Source organism: Actinia tenebrosa, unplaced genomic scaffold, assembly GCF_029948245.1.
Source record: "Actinia tenebrosa isolate PJP-AT-01 unplaced genomic scaffold, QUT_ActTen_1.0 PGA_scaffold6__47_contigs__length_16458017, whole genome shotgun sequence".
NCBI classification, from domain to species: Eukaryota; Metazoa; Cnidaria; class Anthozoa; order Actiniaria; family Actiniidae; genus Actinia; species Actinia tenebrosa.
This window is the reverse complement of record NW_028292583.1, coordinates 185,075-200,834: the sequence shown is the minus strand read 5'-3', so window position 1 is coordinate 200,834 and position 15,760 is coordinate 185,075. Positions and strand designations below refer to the sequence as shown.

General features: G+C 36.9%; 2 protein-coding genes across 5 annotated transcripts; one reads left to right on the top strand and one right to left on the bottom strand.

The window, feature by feature from the left end:
- On the top strand, positions 1–11,092 carry LOC116295666 (uncharacterized). 4 transcript variants are annotated; one of them, XM_089038608.1, is made up of 5 exons: positions 1–300; positions 904–970; positions 2,438–2,593; positions 3,219–3,308; positions 7,164–11,092. In XM_089038608.1, exons 4-5 carry the CDS (start codon positions 3,305–3,307, stop codon positions 9,833–9,835), a joined length of 2,676 nt encoding a protein of 891 aa, XP_088894734.1. In that variant the 5' UTR covers positions 1–300; positions 904–970; positions 2,438–2,593; positions 3,219–3,304; the 3' UTR covers positions 9,836–11,092. The 4 variants fall into 4 exon arrangements, with proteins under 4 accessions (XP_088894734.1, XP_088894733.1, XP_031559426.2 ...); XM_089038607.1 differs by lacking the exons at positions 1–300; positions 904–970 and adding an exon at positions 2,994–3,054 and having other exon boundaries at positions 2,513–2,593; XM_031703566.2 differs by lacking the exons at positions 1–300; positions 904–970; positions 2,438–2,593 and adding exons at positions 2,898–2,916; positions 2,994–3,054.
- On the bottom strand, positions 10,463–14,735 carry LOC116295664 (prostaglandin E2 receptor EP4 subtype-like). Its single transcript, XM_031703560.2, has 3 exons — positions 13,644–14,735; positions 12,726–12,933; positions 10,463–12,500 (listed from the first exon to the last, which is right to left on the bottom strand). Exons 1-3 carry the CDS (start codon positions 14,442–14,444, stop codon positions 12,349–12,351), a joined length of 1,161 nt encoding a protein of 386 aa, XP_031559420.1. The 5' UTR covers positions 14,445–14,735; the 3' UTR covers positions 10,463–12,348.
- Between the last annotated feature and the right edge of the window lie 1,025 nt (positions 14,736–15,760).

Below are 15,760 nucleotides of genomic sequence, written 5' to 3'. Positions count from 1 at the left end.
GTAAGTACGATGACGTCACGTCTTAAGAAGGTTGACATAAGTGTGTCTGGTATGATATATAGAACAAACTAACTTTGACAAGCATCGACCTTGCATTTTGGTTCAATATCAGCATCACAACAATGGCTTTTTGAGTTCTGATTGTTGCCTTTTAAGTCTCTAAAGTCAGTAATGATTTAGTTTCGCATACACATGAAAAGTTAGAGGAATGAAGCGTATCTTTAAGCCATTTCTTTCTTTGCTGCCTATAAAGCCATCAACACTGTGTGTGGTATGAATGGACTCATCTTGAACTCTAAGGTAGAAAACCACTAATTACTTTAAAAGCAATGTGGGGAAATCAAATCGAAATGTTAACCCTTTCTTTAGGACAGCTTCAATGAAGGTATTTTGACAAAACCTCTGAAGTAAAATTGCATGAAGTTGAATTTTATCACCAAATTAGTATTTCCGTATTCACGATTCTAAAAATCAGTAATTGGAGTATAAAGTCGGGTATAATCCTTATTTGAAGTTGTTTTTCACAATTATTTGCTTGTAAAACAATCTCTAAGTACACTCCTTTCATTACAATTTATCCATCTCAGTAAGTGCTCTTCAATTTGCCTAAATATCAAATGTTTGAAGACTATTTCACAATCCTGTAATATTTCCTGTATTTCGCCGCGTAAATTGTTAAGAATTAAAATTGAGGTCAATGATTCTCGTGTTGCAGGATCAAGTGAAAAGTCCAAAACGTTACTTTACTCAAAATTACGGATTTGTTATTGGAAACTTGTAAAGATTCAATTTACAAAATGTGATCAATAAACTGAATACGGGTGCCGGTCATAACCTTTATTAATAGCCGACGAAGCAAAGTTATCAATGGCTTACTTAATGTACTTTTTTATTTGTTTTTAGTGTTGCAATTGCATATGAAATACCAGAATGTTCCTTGATGTCAGCCATTTTTAAGCAACTTTTTACTGTAAGTATAGCAATTTGTCCTCGTCCTTGTCCTTGTCCTTATCGCCGTCCTTGTCCTTGTCCTTGTCATCGGGTTCTCTTTCTCGGCCTCCAGCTCCTTCTTCTTCTTCTTCTTTGCACTAATTGTTCTCTCTGAAAAGTCACACTACTCTCTGCATGGTTATCTATAGGTACTTTGGTGTCAAGTAATCAATAACCATAATCTGAAGACCATGCTAGCTTGATGATGTAGTGATACCAAATGAATATCACATTATCCAACATGGCCGCCCGCTCTACTTAGGCTGCGTTCATAGTGTATGGCAGAGGAAGGGGCAAATGAAATTTTGAAATGTCCAGAATAATTCTTAACACCCCGGCCCTTAAAGGCATGCAAAAAAATACGGACCCCCCGAAGCAAGGCTTGTACCTTCTTCCAACAATTGTGCATCCCCCCATTTTTCTGATAACAATTTGCCCATCCTCCCCTTTTTCCTATCAAAATTTTCCCGATCCCCCCTCAATTTCACCTGCCCCCCCCCCCCCCCCCCCCCCCCCCCGTCCTCTGCCATGCATTATGAACCCTGCATTACAAATTTTCCCCGTCTAGGATTGATATCCGTCTAGGAGTTTCGACCGTCAATTGGACTTCTAAATATAGAGAAACACTGTCCATTTTTTCCCCGATCGTTCACTTTTGGTTTCATATGACAATAACTTATGCACTTAAAGCTTTTTATAGTCAATTATCAATTTCCTGGATTATTTGTACATGTTGTTCATATTCTACCTCCTGTGCATCTTAATATAAATACAATCTCTATTTAACTTATACACCCTACGACCAATTGCTGTGCCTTACTTTGCTTCCTGTGCTATTGGACACTAGCATGCTTAGTGTAAGATAATATAAGTTTGTCTTGGGATAATCTGCATTTACCATAAGCACCGTACGTACATCCTACATATCATGCAACTTTGTTTTCATTTAATCCCCGGTAGCTACTATCAACACTAGAGACTATACCCATAGCTCATTCCTTAATTCACACAACCAGGCTATAATACTCTTATTTACCGGCCATAAAAAGTATTTTTACAGTGCTCTGCTATCAGTTCCCAACTGTAACATTATTTTAGCTCATGAAATAGTTTAACTCTGAGGTTTTTTAGTGAGTTGCACAGACGTGATTTATAAGTTTCAAACGAGTTTCTATCTTCTATCGCGGTGCATCTAGCTGCTTTATGGCAGCTCAAAATCTTTTGTCATAAACTCGGGAACCAGCCTGCTGTGAGGGCTTATAGTATCCGTATGCGATGAAATTGTAGAAGTAACCTTTCCATTCAAGCTCGTATTAGACGAGACACGGCTGACGTTTTGATTACGAGAAAAATCAACTGAACAACACTAAAAACAAACACACATATAAAAATATTAATAAATATATATATTTTTAATTTATATTATTCTATATTTATTTACAATTAGACTTATAGAAGATTTATCGTCTCTGAGGAACCGACGCTATTTAATACCCCTCAGGGGGGTACGAGCTTTTCTGACGTTGGTTAAACATATAAATTGCACAATAGAGAAGAAGTGAGCAACTACGTACGAGGAGTGAAGAGCTGAGTCACACACAAGGTAAATATTTAGAAATATGGAGAAGAAGAACTGAGTTTGAGGCGAGTGACGACTAGCTTTTTTAAAAACTTTTAAAAAATTCCGTGTGTATCGTACCGGTTTTACGGTCTCTTGCATTAGTTTGAGTTCAATATTGGACTGGCTCAGTACTAGGACTCTAATCTCTGGCGCACGATCGAGAAAGAGTGTTCAGTCGTACTATCGCCCCAACAAGCCTCTGGCTTGTATAAAATATTATCCTAGATCATTTGTAATCTATTGCAATCAGTAAACTGATAGCGCAAGTAGCATTCGTAGACGATGGGATGGATTGAAGACAATGGGTACTCAGCCACGCAGCATTTATGTGTCTTTTTATATTCATTTTCGAGATTAATTGGAGGGCTATGCTTTCTTTCAGTCTTCGTGGCTCGTGGTTCTGTATTCATTGTAAAGCCATGCTGAATGTCAATACCTTATAGGTATGTTTACAGAGTACATTGTGTAAGCGAGCATATTTACAAGCCACAACGTATCATGAAGTCCTGTCAATATCTCCAAGACTACATGTTATAAATCATTCCTCACGGAACATGTCTAACCTTGACGTTTCGTCATGTTAAGTGTTTTTGTTTCGAACCTATAGATGCGGAAAGATGTCCAGATGAAATCATTAGGGAAAGGAAAGCAGATAAGAGACAAAACGCGTAGGAAAAATAAAGGTTGAAAGTTATGGGTAAGTTTTAGGATGTGTTTTTATAACTGAAATTGTATTAAAGTAAGTGACGACGAATGAAAAAAAAGCAATCATTCTTATATTGTTTGCTTATCGGCTATGAATATTATTTAGTTATAAAACGCTTAACACCAATCGTTTAAATATCTAGCTCTAGGTTTTTATACAGTGAGTAGCGTTGCAAGTTTAATAACAAGAGAGATTTATATTTTGAAGTTTGGAAAGCCTTCCAATTAGCATCTCACAATCTTTTGACCGACAGTCAAGTTAAACTATAACTAGAGCTATTAGAACTGAGCGTGACAACGACACGCAATTAAAAATAATTATTTCACCATTTTAACACGTTTTAAAATAATTTTATTTATTTTGTGATAAGAATGAAAGCAAAAGATAAAATCTAGGAGTATAAAAAAAGGTAACTGATTTTTGTAGCTGCGTGTGGTGTCATTGTTGTCAGTAGTTCGTGCAGTGTGACATTGATTAGTCGTTCATCCCTAAAGGTTAACATTTCCGTTATATAACAATGCACTTGGATTGCGGAAATAATGGGAGTTGTGCACTAAAAACTTGACCACTAACGTAGTATTTCAAATATTTGAGGAATTAAGTCACTAGCTAAACTCAGCCGTACAACTTTAAAGATTGTTGGAAAAGAAAAACAATTTTTGGTCAAAACGCGTTTTCAATTCAAACGATTTGTTTAGGCATAGATATAAATTATGTTTGTAATTAGATCTAGTAATCGATCCCGGAGATTAAAAAAACTAAGAAATTGCATATTTATAGATACATTTTTATTTGTTGAGTTCTATCATAAAATCACCAAATTGGGATATTTTTCCAATAATATGTGGTGATTATGATGTATCGTGACAAGGAACGTTGCCAGTATAACGGATAAAGAAAGAAAGATATTAGATGGTGGAACTTGGGGGGTAACGAAAAAAACCAGGTTGAAAAAAAATTCCAAGTTGAGTTTTTTTAAGAAAAAAAAAAAAAAAAAAAAAAACACACAGATCTTCCGCAACTGATTTTACCATTGTTTTTCCCAAGAAAAGACGATAGCTTTTACAGCTACAAAAGTTTGATCAACTTTTGATTGCAAACCTGTTCGAAAATCTCGTAAAAAATTAAAGTAACAGGAAACGAGAAAAATGAAAACCGTGAAATATCAGCTTTGTCAAAAGGGATAAAAAATATTTGTCATACTTCACAACTAAGTACGTGAATTAATTTACACAATCCAGAGATGCCAGAAATTCTGAAATAAAATTTAAAAAAAATATATATATATATATATAGAACTTGGCTGCTAAAAATATACACCCCAGTACAAAGGGATCCCACATATCTACATTGAGTTGAAAAACTATTTCGTAACCACACATAATTTTGCTTACAATGATTCATAGTGCCGTTCAAAGACGTCATAAATGCTTTTAAGAGCGTCTAAATATAGAATATGCAAGCAGTAGACTGAAGAGGTTCAGTAGAAAAATTCCACGTACTTGTTTTGTAAGACTTGTGTTTTAGTGCGTGAAAGAAAAATGTATAAAACCCTTAATCTAACGATGACATTTAGTAAATCATTCGAGGTCTCAAAAATATTTCAAATCAAAATATTTCAAACAAATCAGAGATTCCCTTCGCTTGCTATAAATAGAATAGTGCCATACCACTTCTGTCCATACAAAGGGATCCCATGCCACATAGTAACATGAGATGTTACGTTAATGCGGAAAATATTTTTCACTGTTACATAAATTTGCTTAGAATAATATCTTGTTATTTAACGATGCCATATCTGCCTTTAAATCGATTTATTTGCTTAAAAAAAAAAACAACTAAAAACCAGGTTTCCCATATAGTATTCGGTATTTTCAAGATATTTTGTGGTAGCCAAGAAACACTTCTCTATTGGTGGAATGTACTCACGTGATGAGGTTCTTGCGGTTCTAACCATGGGGTCACTATAAGATCCTTTAAGATAACATATATATATTCATTGTACCTCAAAACCAGCCACAGGGGACTGCTTAACTTCTATAACCAAAAGTAGCAGGGATGAATACAGTTAGAAAACGTCCTGCTACGAGCCTATAAGAGCTTCATAATGCTAAGTCACCATATTTGAATCTGAAATACCTTCTCTGCCGACATGAAAACCCGGAGAAACTTCGTTCGTCGACGTAAGTCTTAAAAATCTTACATCTTTATCTTTTAAAACGTGAACATTTTTATTAAATATTCGGATAGAAAATATTTTAATTTTTCTTCGTTTTTCTGTTAATTAAAAGTAAAGTTTTCGAAGCGATTTCCGACACAAGAAAATTTGGGAATAAATCTTATTTTGCATTAAGACTGTCAGTACGCTTTCAAATCAATATACAAATTCTCCCGATACTTTCAGAGAAATAGTTGTTCCAATTGTGTATTATATTCTTGTGCCTTAAGGCTTACAATTTTTTGCTTCAAATCGCTTTAAGGGTTAAAAGATTAATTGAATATATAATATTTCAGAAAAACGAGAATACTAGACAAGAAATAATTAGTGACAAGGCGAAAAATTTGATCCTTAATATTTGAAAGTTTCGAAAGTTTGTATCGTTTTGTTTGCTCAAATTTATTTGCATTTCCACGTTATTAAATATTGTCTGCTTAATGGTCGAAAGTTGCCGAGAGAAAATATAAATTTTAGGAATAATTCTACGTGAATTTTATCTTATATATTTTTAAAGGAAAAACTTCATTTCAAAAAAGTCCATTTTTTCGTAAGTGAAATTTCAACTTTTTATATTTAAAACCTGAGAAAATTCAACAGATAAATAATATATGGAATTCATTGTTCTCGACCAGGTTCAAATCAGACAAAGTTTAATTTTAGCTAATTGTCATAAAATATATCAGGTTTTTTATTCTTTATGCAAATTTTGCTTGTCCCCGGTCAGTTCTCATTTAAACACCGGTTTAAAAACGCAGTCGCTTTCAAAGTCTGTGCCATCTGTTTTTCCTCTTATTTTGCATGTATGTAGCTATAGATAAGTCTAGAATGATCTGAGCTTGTAAAATTACATATATGTCGGATTTAATTCAGTCCAAAACAGTTATGAATTTCATTACTGAACCCATGCATGGCTTTAACGATCTCACAAAAAAGTCATGAAAAGAGCTTCTCACTGCTATAATGTTTTTCAATCACTTCGAGTTTTAACTTTTCCCAACTAAATTCAAATACAAGAGTTAAACGATGTGTCAGCATTGCGCCTGTTGCTAGGGTTAGATTTCCTACATAATACTTTAACTCCCACGCATTTTTTGTTCATCTCTTTTTTAAATGTGCAAGTTTGCATTTTCTTTTTCGATTATAAATTTCTTATCGATACTCCTAAACAACCTCCTGGCTGATATAAGTCAGTGCACGGTTAACTCATATGCAGATGAATTGGAATTTAGAATTTTAGGTTTTGCGGCCAGAGGATCGAAGCGAAAATCGGAAAGTCTCCTGGCGAAGAATTTAAGATCGCACAAGTAATGTTTACATTAATTGTATGATAAGTAGTACCGATTTACTTTGAGGTTTTTTCTCAGTTCACAATGCATTTTGAGTATGACTTCTTTCTCAAAGCGTTTGAAATAGGAGAACCGGACGCTGAGCTGTTTAATTTGGAATTGTGCCTATCATATTACCCACTCACCAATCCCTCCATCCATCCATCCATCCATCCATCCATCTATCTATCCCTCCCTCCCTCCCTCCCTCCCTCCCTCCCTCCCTCCCTCCCTCCCTCCCTCCCTCCCTCCCTCCATTTATTCATTCATTTATCCCTTGTTTATTTAATGTATTTGTTTCAGGTAATAACCTACCCCATGAACTCAACGTAGACAACATTACAAACTATTCACAAACTCTAGAAGCAGATGAAGCGCAACAAAATGGCTCTCCAGCAAGAAGGAAAACCTCTGCGAGCGTGAACGAGATTCGAGATCTGTATTCTGCACTCCAAGAACTCGTGCCTAGTCAAGCTCGTCCTCCCTCGACCGCTCCCTATGGAGTTATTGGAGAAGAGACTACCATTAATAGAACTGACAGAGTTGACATGGTTGAAAAAGATGTTGCTTCGACAAGCTCTAACCCAAGTTCAATGCCTGCATTTACCAAACGTCACAGTTGCCATTCTCCTTTGCCTCTGAAGTCACAACCAAAAGTGGTCCAGCGAAAGAGATCAAATTCCTGTTTTGTAATTTCTGCGACCCCGAATTCTCTTGCTCCACCAAGTCCGAACTTTTTGAATGCAGACAGGGAGCGAAGAAGTTCGGATTCGTCCACAGAACCGCAGGTAATCAACGAAGAACTTTCTGATCTCATCGACAACTTTGGCAAAGAAAAAAAGAGTCTAACCAAAGGCGATTCATCTGAGGTTGAAAATAGCTCGTCAAAACGAAGGCATTCCGGTGGGGATCTTTTAGGAGAAAGACGAGAAAAGTTTAAAGATCCCAAGGCGAGGATGAGAAGGAGGTCAATAGGGGGATCATTGTTATTGAATGCTATCATTGAATCGAAGTCAAGCAGGCAAGACTCTTTAGCGAATGCGTTGAGCATCATTGCACGTAAAGACGAACTGCAAGAAGTCATCGAAACTTGCCAAGAAACTTCGGAACAGGAGAAGAAAAATCGTGGTGTCGTCGATGATGGCTTTGACGAGGTGGACGGAAGACCACAACATCAACTAAATCAGAAACCTTCGGAATTAAATGTTCAGAATTCTATAAACGAGCACCAAGATATCGAAGGGAATTCTTCTGCTGAAAAGGTAACAGACTATGTTCAAGATGTAAAAACACAAGCAGTTGTTGGAGCTGAAATGCATAATCTCCTTGAGGCTTTACAGGAACTTGTTGTCACAGGAGAAGGAACAACTCCACCAACATCCTCTCAGACCAGCTCCAGAAGAACTTCATGGGTAGAGAAAAGTTCACCGAAACGAAAAGAGTCCCTAGATGAGCTGGAAGCTTTCTTTAAGAACAAACTCGATGAAATTTCTGAGAAAGAAAGCGATGAATCTAATTCTAAATTCGTCAAAAGTCAAACGCACACGGAAACAACTAAAAGATTGAAGAACAAAAAGATGGAGGATGCCGATAGAAAATTAGGGAGTGATAAAAAACGAAGATCTTCATCAGTCGATCAATACACAGGAGCCTCTTCCATTCACAAAAGTCAAAGCAACGATGATTTTCTAAGTCCACGTCGTGTGGCAAGACATGATACCAGAGGTCGTCGTGCAAGCGTCCAGATCGAAATGAATAGGACGAATCCTGGAAGATCGAATCCTGAGACTTCAATAAACGAAAAGAAAGTTACTACAAGGTTGAAAAACTCTTCCAGTCGATCTAGAAGAAGGAAAAGCGATATTCCAATCATAAAGCATAAGGAAGTTCTTTTAGAGTCGACAGATGACGAAGCACGAAAACGAGCTCTTTGGAAAGAAGACCAAGAAGGGTTTGCCAAACAAGTGAATCAAAGACTACAAGACTGGCTTGAAAGAGCAACAGCTGTATCACTGAGTACAGCAGAAACCACAGAAGACGATAGTGTATCACAAGTATCCGTCGATACAAATCCAGAGAGCCCTAAAGAAGCGGATACTGTAAAAACTAAACGAGCGAAGTTCGCCATCAAAAAGGCATTCAGAGGTCCAATTAAGCGTTCAAAGTCTCTTCATAACTTATTGGATCCTGAAGAGATTCAAGTTGAAAAACCTAAAAGCCGGTCGCCTCTGATAGAACGCTCGAAGCAAAACTTACTTAAACTTAGTCGCCTGCGAATTCCAAGATCAAAGTCAATGCACAATTTTGCTGCGATGAAACCAAACGTCGACAAAGTGGAAACAAAATCGACTGAATCCGATGAAAGTAGCGAGAGTTCTTCGTGCAATACTCGGCGCTCGACAATTTGGTACGATGATGAAAGTTCACCCGAGATGATACCGAAAGTTATCGAAATTGATATCAGTGAGAAGAATTTAAATGTTGATCACCTTTCTCTAAGAAGAAGGTCTTGTCCAACGCCTAAGAACAACTCTATAAATAGTTTAATAGATTCACAGCGTATTAAACGTCTTCCTGTCGATTTACCTCTATTCTACGCTCCGGGAATGGAACCCTCAAATCTGCGAATACAGAAAAAGGTGGAAAACAGCCTGCAAAATACGAATGAGAAGGAAAACAAGATGCCTCGAGTTCGTAAACCGTTTTTCCCTGTAAGAAAGGAAATCAAAAATGAGCTGTTTTACAACGAACCTAAAGGTGAAACTCGACTTTTTGGAAATCCGTTATCGCCACCAACAATAAACGAATCTTCTTGTTCAACCACAGCCGACGAAGTCCAGCTTATGATGTTTCAAAATTACGACTTATCAAATCCCAATGTTTCAAATGATTTTGAAAGCTTTGAGGAATTCAGAGCAAGAACAAAGTCGACGGAATCTGAAGACTCTGGCTGCCCTAACACGAGTGATTGTTAAACTGGTTTTACCTGTTTTACAGGATACTAGTCTGCGCATGACACAAGTTTGCATACCGCTTCCTTGGTTGGGGCTTTCTATTCCGCAATCTCTTGCCCAGAGCCCTCATTTCTTACAAGCATGCGCAGTAAGGGTCTGGGCAAAAGATTGTATACTAGGGTTTCGGAAGTGCATTTTTTCTTGCTTTCCAAAATAATTTTTAGTTTTATTATTTTATGCAGGCTTATCACTTGTTTAATTTATAGTTTAGTATATATTTGATTTTTGGACATATATTTTTATTAATGCTTTTTCAGTAAAAACATCAGTTTTTGACATCTCTGGAATACCGGGAGCCAGACGTGAGTTTGGTGTTCATAACTTAAAAGCGAGACCAGTGGTTTCTGTCAAAATTATCAGTTGTACATCATTATGATTATTTTGTTATTTTCTACGCATGCGCAGTAGTGTTACTACTAGACTGAGAGAAAAAGGGAGACATGACTTAGCTCTCCTCATTCTTTCTCTTCTCCCCCGCGACAGGAAGCCCAAAGAATAGAAAATGCGAAGATGGCAAAACTAGTTCTAAGTTTTCTACCGAATGGGCTTCTGACCAAAAACGACAAATCAGAATATATGAATGCTAAATTTTCCAATGTACAGACAATCTTTTAATTGCAAATAGGTTATCTTGGAGAACAGGTTGATATTGTAGTTAAAGGTGCGGATAAACGGTGCAACATTGCATGCAACAAATTTGAAGCGGGGTGACACACGTTTCAACAAAATCATGCAACGTCTCTTGCGTCAGCGCGCTATGCTAAGAAATTTGGTCAGTGGTTATAAATTTGGTGCAAGCTGATCGGAATTTCGAAATTTCAAAATGTTACACGCAATGTTGCAGCCATGTTCACAAGATGAAATTTGTTGCGCGCAATCTTGCAAGAGTAGAGCGCGATTCAACTTCAGATTTGTTGCATGCAATGTTGCGTGCCACAAGTTTCAGGGTAGACACACGCTGCAACAGTCCTGTTGCGTGAAATGTTGCGTGCAATGATGCACCAGTGTCTCCTTAGCTTTAAGCTTGATACATGAATACACGATATAAACGCCGTGAGAAATGTATCATGATTCGAGCAAGTTGATTGGGATTTAACGTACCCTATATATAGTTCAAACAAAACAATGCCTTTTATAGATGACTAGGAAAAAAATAAAATGTCAAAAATTCCCTGAAATCCCTTTATTTTTTAAATTTAAATTGATATTTTTACAGTTTCTTCTTGTTCTTATTTTTGTTGTTGTTTTTATTTGTTTTGTTTAAAGTTTGTATCTGTGTCTATAGAGGATATCTTGGCAGCCATGCTGTAGTTCAAAATCCTAAAACAGGGAGATGAAATCTGCCTCTTGTCATTAAAAAGTTTTAAGTTGTTTTTGTCCTAGAACATGGCTTCCGTCACCTCAGGGATGTGCGTAGCGACGTCTTGGTCATAGGGAAGGCAATGTATATTTTCCCTCCAATATATATACACATACGCGTTTCACTCTTAAAAATTTCCCGCCATATCCACAGTTCAGTCGTAAAATATTTTTGGGTCCCCCCTCGCTAAGTATACGTTACATCAGAGTAGGATGCCGTGTCGTATCAACTAGCCTAGAAGGGTGGATAGCGCTATCCGACAGACAAATCTTATCCAGTGTATAATAATAACGGGGTTCTTATATAGCGCATTTTACATGGTCTCAATGCGCTTTACAATCATGATCATTTGAGGACTTTACGGGCTGCGTATTTAGGCGCTATAGTAGCAGCCGTGCAGCTTACAATCATGAGTGATTTGTTAGTTAGTTAGTATTAATGCCTCCAGATTGGGATAGGTGAAATATAGTGTATCCAATACATGTATAGTGTATACATGTATTGGATAACAGCATCTACTTATCCACTGGATAAGGATTTAACCGTCTACTTATCCACTGGATAAGGATTTAACCGTCGGACAGCGCTATCCACCCTTCGTACAACCATTTCACCCCGTATGTTTCCCGCTCAGAAATCCATGTTAAATAAAAAATATATAAGATTTTCTAAAAGTATTTAAACTACTTATCATCAAATCGAAAATATTCTAGATTTTACCAAGATTTCGATATGCGCACGCATTTTAATAACCATTAGATTATCATTATTTATCATTAGTATTATTATAATCATCGGTTTTCCCAACCCAGATCCAAAAATCATAAAAGATAAATTGTTCGTAACAATATTAGCAATCAAAAAATATACATTATAGTAGAACCCTTATATCTTTGGGCGGCAATGCTTTTCCATTTAAGACTGTAGATACTCGTATTCAGCAACTCAAACAAAGAATGCTGTTCCGTAAGTTTTCTTTAATGGAAAAAACTTCGCCCGAAGTAATAGGGACCAATATAACTAAATCCCGCGTTTTTAGCACCTTTAATTTTTCTAAATCAGCCAGTTTTACCTTCAAATATTGATAATTAATACTAGTAATAATAATTCATGATTATTTTTTATCTGTTGATTTGGAGTCAGTTGTAACGGACGCTGATAATGTTGTTGTACTGAGAAACCGCTGAGAACTTGACCGTCGGCGCTCATCTACTTTTTGCATCTTTTTGCTTCGTTTCGTTCTTGGCGTTCCACCTACAATATCATCTGGCGAAAAATATTAAATAAATGTAAATTAACTCGCTTAAAAGATAAAATTTTAGACATGAGAGGGAAAAAAGGAGAAAGGAAATGGCTCGTGAAAAATGTTCTGAAAAAGGCAATGAAATATTTTGGGATTTGGGCTACTTGTGATTTTTAAGAAGATGCAGTTTACTGAATTTTTCCACAACAGTTCGTCCACAGGTAACCCAATCTTCGATGATATCTTACCTAAAGTATTTGTTGGTCTTTTAATAAGCGTACAAGTGACCACGTGACCTATCCACGTAATTAGATACCAGAATCCTTCGCGGTACTTTCTTCTGAGAAGGGGATAAAACCAAGGGTTGACAACAGAGTGGAGTGAAGCCAGTCTTACTGCAGTAAAGTCGATAAACGCATCAAATGGGTACCCTGCCTGAATCATGGTTAAGCGAATCTGTCAAGATTAAAAAATGTTAAATTTAGAATGAATTTAGAGGATTTTGAAATTACCCTTTTGCAATTGTTGTGTATTCACTATGACATCTTCTCGTTCAGGAGTGTCGTTTTGGTCTGGTCCCGCTGAAACAGGTTTTCGCTTTTCTTCAAATCTCTTTACGTCGTTTAGAAAACTGTTTACATCTTGATTATAAACATAGTTAGCTCATGCAGTGACTATTAGCGTTTTTTAACCACAATTAGGCTTACAACCCTCATCTATCACCTCAGCTAATCTATTTACAGCCGTAACGTTTTTGATTCATCATAATAGGAATGACGAAAATAATTCATTATTGCCACTGTTAATTTTTTGTTTTTTTTGAGCAACACAATTAGGACCAAGGGACTAAAATTGTATCGAAGCCCTCACTACAAGTGCAAAGCCGGAAAATCTCAGGTAATTATGTAGAGAAGATTGAGTCAGGCATTGTGATAGGATACTATTCACGTGGCACGTGATTGGTATTAACGGCACGGCACGTTTCGACTGTACGGTTCTTGAAAGTCTTTCACCGTAACCTTAGTAACCAGTCATTCTTGACACCTACATATATATAGCGGCACGCGTATCCCATCATATCTAAGTTAAACCACGTTTACTATCGAAAAGCACCTGTTGTCTTTATTTGACTTATAAATAGTTACTAAAATACTTGCTTAACTTACCAAAAAGAGACTCCAACATCCAACGATAGCAATAGCAGTCATACAACTAAGCTTCGCAAACTGCATCTCCATATCTCCTCGGTTTGAGTGCTTCTTTTTCGTTTGACAAGTTGAAGCGGTTTCTTTATCTCCTAGTGTACTCTCACTATGAAGTCTACGCATTAGTCTCCAGGCTAACAGTACTACAGTAAAATTACAAAATACTATAGCAAGAATGGCTATACTAAGTAGTGTCATGTAAATATAGAGCAACGCTATACCATCCACTGTTTTTGCTCCCCATTCAAATAAACAAAACGTTCCTGGAAAATGTAGGACGTTTCGTCCGACACCAAAAGTAGGTAGAAGAGCTATAGTAAAACCAGCTGCACTCACTCCAATAGCTGTTACTTTAACCTTCTCTTTATCGTACGATATATGTTGTTCATAACAGAATGGCTTGTATAAAGCAAGAAGGCGGTCGATGCTCATGATAAGGACCAGTAATATGGAAACTCCGTACAAGAACGTAATAACTGTACCCTGGAAGTCGCACGCGCTGTAGTCACCAATATAAACGCCGAAGAAATATTTAATAAGCGATTGTGGGTAAATAAGGGGAAAGGTAAGAAAATCTGTCCAGGCTAGGAAAAGTATTAAGATTGAAGGAATATTTTTTCGATAGCGTAGAATTCTGTAAGTGATGATTAAGACGAACGTGTTTCCAATGAATCCTATGAAGCCAGATATAAATAAGGTTATTCCTCCCGCAAGAAATTGGTCATTATTAAACGCTTCTTGACCAAACTCTCGATGATTCATAGCTCGTAAAATATCCAATACTCCTGAGCTTCCAAATGTCAAAATTTCGGTGTAAGCCGTTCGATTTTGAAGTACAATATCCAGCTCATGAAAGAGAATGGCCTTCAGACCATGGTCTCTGCAATGGTGCAAACTACGTCCATTTTTTCTCAGCTTTTTAAATCAAAATAATCTTAGAAGGTTAATCTTTCTCCAGAACCAGACAACGCTGGGAATTTTCTATCCTCGTGTGTAGAAGGTTCAGAAAATTCGCTTTTTTCGCAAAGCGTTCACATGATTGCCACAAAGTCTTTATCATACCCAAACATAAGGGCGTATTCCAAATGTATTTTTTGTCTTTCTACTTTTAATTATGACCTTACTGTCTGGAGTAAACATAACCTATCGCTTCTCAATTGGGCTGGTGTTTCAGCCAATCACAAGACGAGGTAGTGGAAATACCATCTCGGATGACTGGGACTAAACTGCCACCCGTTACAGGTGTTGTGAATTACTCCCAGCCGTAGCTAAGATATATAATTTTATGGTCTTTTATGAGATGATCTACTCCGATATATTTCTAGCTACTTATAATATCGAGAAAAATAATAAGCCATGACTTCAAGTAGTACATGGAACTGAATATACCATGAAGTTATATATTGTTATCGTGGTAGAAAGAAACAATAAAGTGAACGAGAGGTCAGTGGTTCGAGTCCCACGAGAACCCAACTGAGGCAGATTTTTTAATCTGCTTATACACTCGATGTAGCATACACTTTACATATAGATCTGTACCGAGTGACAAAAACACATTTCATAAATAAAGTAACTATTTTTGACGATGAAACTTCTCGCTTATTTCACTCGGGTAGCATTTGCAGCTCGGTTACTTGGTAAAATGCTTTACTGAATTTTCTTACTAAATTTCCATGTTTTAATAGAAAAAGCTGACAAGTAATAAAGCGAAGCATTTATTTGATGTTCACTAGCTAGCTGGCCTCGAGCACTTAAAACAAAGTCTGTCCCCCCCCCCCCCCCCCCATATTAAAAACTCGCTCCGCGGTCACATGGGAGGTTTGCTAGTCAAAGAGTTTGACTTCGGACGAGCTTTCTGATCAGTCTTTAATAGAGTGCATTCAGTCAAATTGTTGAACAGTTAGATAAATGTATCTAACTTAGATAACTATTTAGTTGACGTCACCTAAAATAGTAAAAGCGCGCCAAATAACGGTCATGCTAATCCGGTGGGTAGTTTTACCAGAATGAGTGCATAGACATTCATTTGTATCATCGTTTCTCCCCCTGATCCTCAGTAGCTGTTTACTCGTAGTTTC